Genomic DNA, 2,542 nt, shown 5'->3' on the forward strand with positions numbered 1-2,542 from the left:
TCACGAAAGTGCACATTTGAGTGCTCCCCTTAATACATCTCATCTTATACCAACTCGTAGCAACAAATCATAGAGGAAAATATTCTTGAAGGCACCCAATCAAGAAAAACATAATGGAACGAAAATAAACTTAAATTTCCAAACTAGTCAGCTCCATCCGGTTCAAAATAATACAACCACAATTACAAATTCATCAGTCTATGTAATATTACCCCATACAATGACTATCAAATAACCAATTCATCACACAATCCATCTTCCCAGCACTTCCACCTAGACTACTCCTCAGAAACGTCCTCGCCATCTGAGATCAGGAAGACAGCGACGATGCAGAATGTCCCTCATCGACAGAAACCGGCGGTATAGCTCATAGCTCACATACCCTTCCTAAAGGAAAATCAAATGAAAACATGAATATACAGAAAAAACAAGTATTGTTGTAGCAACAAAGGCAGAAACTAACGAAAATGAAATCTTCACTTACAGTAGCTCCATATTTCAGGTGATCAAAAGTAAGTGGCTTCCAATCCCAGTAGTGACGAAGAAGTTCTGGAAAAGATGACTCCAGCTTCGAATAAGATTCGTCAATGATGGCTCCTGCTAAGTCCTCCATGGAGTCCCTTTCTTCGCCGCCTTTGATCATAAACGTCTCTTGGATGTCGATGTGGTACCCTTCTGGAATTCTGAGGAAATCTTGAAAAAGAGCATCTCTAATATTCCTGACGCCCACACTAGAGAAAGTTATACCTCTATTCTCAAGGAAATCCTTCAGGGCAGGGCACTCCGTCCTAGCCCTGCAGAAGTGACAGAGCAAAACATGATTCCGCATAGCCAGTTGCATGACAGCGACTTTTCTACGCCCGTAACAATCCTTTCGCGTGAACTCCATGCCGAGACCAACAAACTTGTGCTTCTCCTCGCGCAACCAGTCCTCGTACAAGCCAATGATCTCCTCCACCTTGCCAGGCTCGTTGGTGCACCACACGTCGAGCTTCATGTTACCATCGGCAACTATAGGATGGTACTCGGTGGTGTTCAAAAAGTCGTCCATGGCAACGCGCAGCAAGGTGCCAATGGAGATTCCTAAGACCCTGCGAGAAGGTTGGGGAGTGGCGAGGAGGGTGGGAACTGACTAATGTTCTGTGGCTACAATACGACGTGAAGACCTCACAAACATGGCTAGTATTTAACCTTAGCGAGGGACCTTTGAGTTACAATGCGCATTAACATGTGAACTAGGAACAGCGAATAGACGGTTGTGCTTCCGAATCTCATAAAACCATGCACTTCATAAAGTCACGGCTGTGCACAAATATTTGATGCCGTGGAGAAATCGAGGAACCTCTAACTTTATTTTACGGTAACTGACACACTGAATAGTCACATCGAACAGCCGGCACATCGGTCATCAATTCCTCCTTTGAACAAAGACCACCAACGAAAGAATCCAATGAAGCAAACAAACAGCCAGCCGTACACCTTAGATCCGAAGGCCAAAACTCATCTGTGCCTCATCTAGCTAGATCCACAACATCTGTCCCTCGATAGTCAAGGCTGGTTTCAGGTGAGGCCCGGGTATGCAGGCACAAGACGCACATACGTGTCTATCAGGCACGGGTATGCAGGCACACGACGCACATACGTGTCTATTCCACAGGCACGGGTATCACCACAGGCACGTAGAGATACAGGCAGCAACTCGCCGGAAACACGTGAATGCAGGCAACAATGGCACGGAAACGTAGCCTCTACAGGCACGTGCTTTGGCTTGGCAAGGCACGAATACGGCCTTGCAATTAACATTCTCGAGCCACGGCTAGACACCCTCTGCGTACAGACATGGAATTGCAGCTTCTCCGACGCACAAGCACGGTTTTTGAATTGGAATTCTCGAGGCACAGATACAAATCCTCTGCATACAAATCCTCTGGATGCAAAAAAGAGAGGTGGCAGAGGCATCGGTAAGAACACTCTGTTCGAGAGGCACGGTTGCAAACTCTCAAGAGGGACAGCCATGTGACACCGCAGACACATAGACACGTGACGTGTATCACATGAGGATACATCAAATACAAGCAGCGAATCAACGGTAGAAGTGAATGACGAGTCACAGCCACCGCATCCCCTCACGGACAGGCATCTAGCACCACAGGCACGTAGAGTCACAGCCAGCGTGTCTCCTGAGACAAGCGAATGCAGGTACAGGACGCACGGAACTGCAGCGTATACAGGCATGGAATTGCGACTTTTGTCGCACAGGTACAGCTTTCAAATTGGCGTTCTCGAGGCACGGGTACAAACCACCTGGACGCACAAAAGAGTGGTGGCGGAGGTGTTGGGGATCGTAGCAGAAATATAAAATTTTCTACGCATCACCAAGATCCATCTATGGAGTTTACTAGCAACGAGAAGGAAGGAGTGCATCTACATACCCTTGTAGATCGCGAGCGGAAGCGTTCAAGTGAACGGGGTTGATGGAGTCGTACTCGTCGTGATCCAAATCACCGATGACCGAGTGCCGAACGGACGGCACCTCCGCGTT

General features: G+C 47.6%; 1 protein-coding gene across 1 annotated transcript; it reads right to left on the reverse strand.

The window, feature by feature from the left end:
- Window positions 1-285: 285 nt before the first annotated feature.
- LOC141025790 (uncharacterized) lies at window positions 286-1,051 on the reverse strand. The gene is made up of 3 exons (XM_073501715.1): window positions 906-1,051; window positions 485-794; window positions 286-387 (listed from the first exon to the last, which is right to left on the reverse strand). Exons 1-3 carry the CDS (start codon window positions 1,049-1,051, stop codon window positions 286-288), a joined length of 558 nt encoding a protein of 185 aa, XP_073357816.1.
- Window positions 1,052-2,542: the final 1,491 nt, after the last annotated feature.

This window comes from Aegilops tauschii, chromosome 6 (assembly GCF_002575655.3).
Source record: "Aegilops tauschii subsp. strangulata cultivar AL8/78 chromosome 6, Aet v6.0, whole genome shotgun sequence".
NCBI classification, from domain to species: domain Eukaryota; kingdom Viridiplantae; phylum Streptophyta; class Magnoliopsida; order Poales; family Poaceae; genus Aegilops; species Aegilops tauschii.

What these genes read in the sequence shown, in the direction of transcription:
- LOC141025790 (XM_073501715.1), bottom strand. Translation starts at nt 1,051, where the DNA reads ATGGACGACTTTTTGAACACCACCGAGTACCATCCTATAGTTGCCGAT. An exon ending in TTGCGCGAGGAGAAGCACAA is followed by an intron (nt 795 to 905) that starts GTTTGTTGGTCT and finishes TCACTTCTGCAG; the next exon opens with GGCTAGGACGGAGTGCCCTG. An exon ending in ACCTGAAATATGGAGCTACT is followed by an intron (nt 388 to 484) that starts GTAAGTGAAGAT and finishes ATTTTCCTTTAG; the next exon opens with GAAGGGTATGTGAGCTATGA.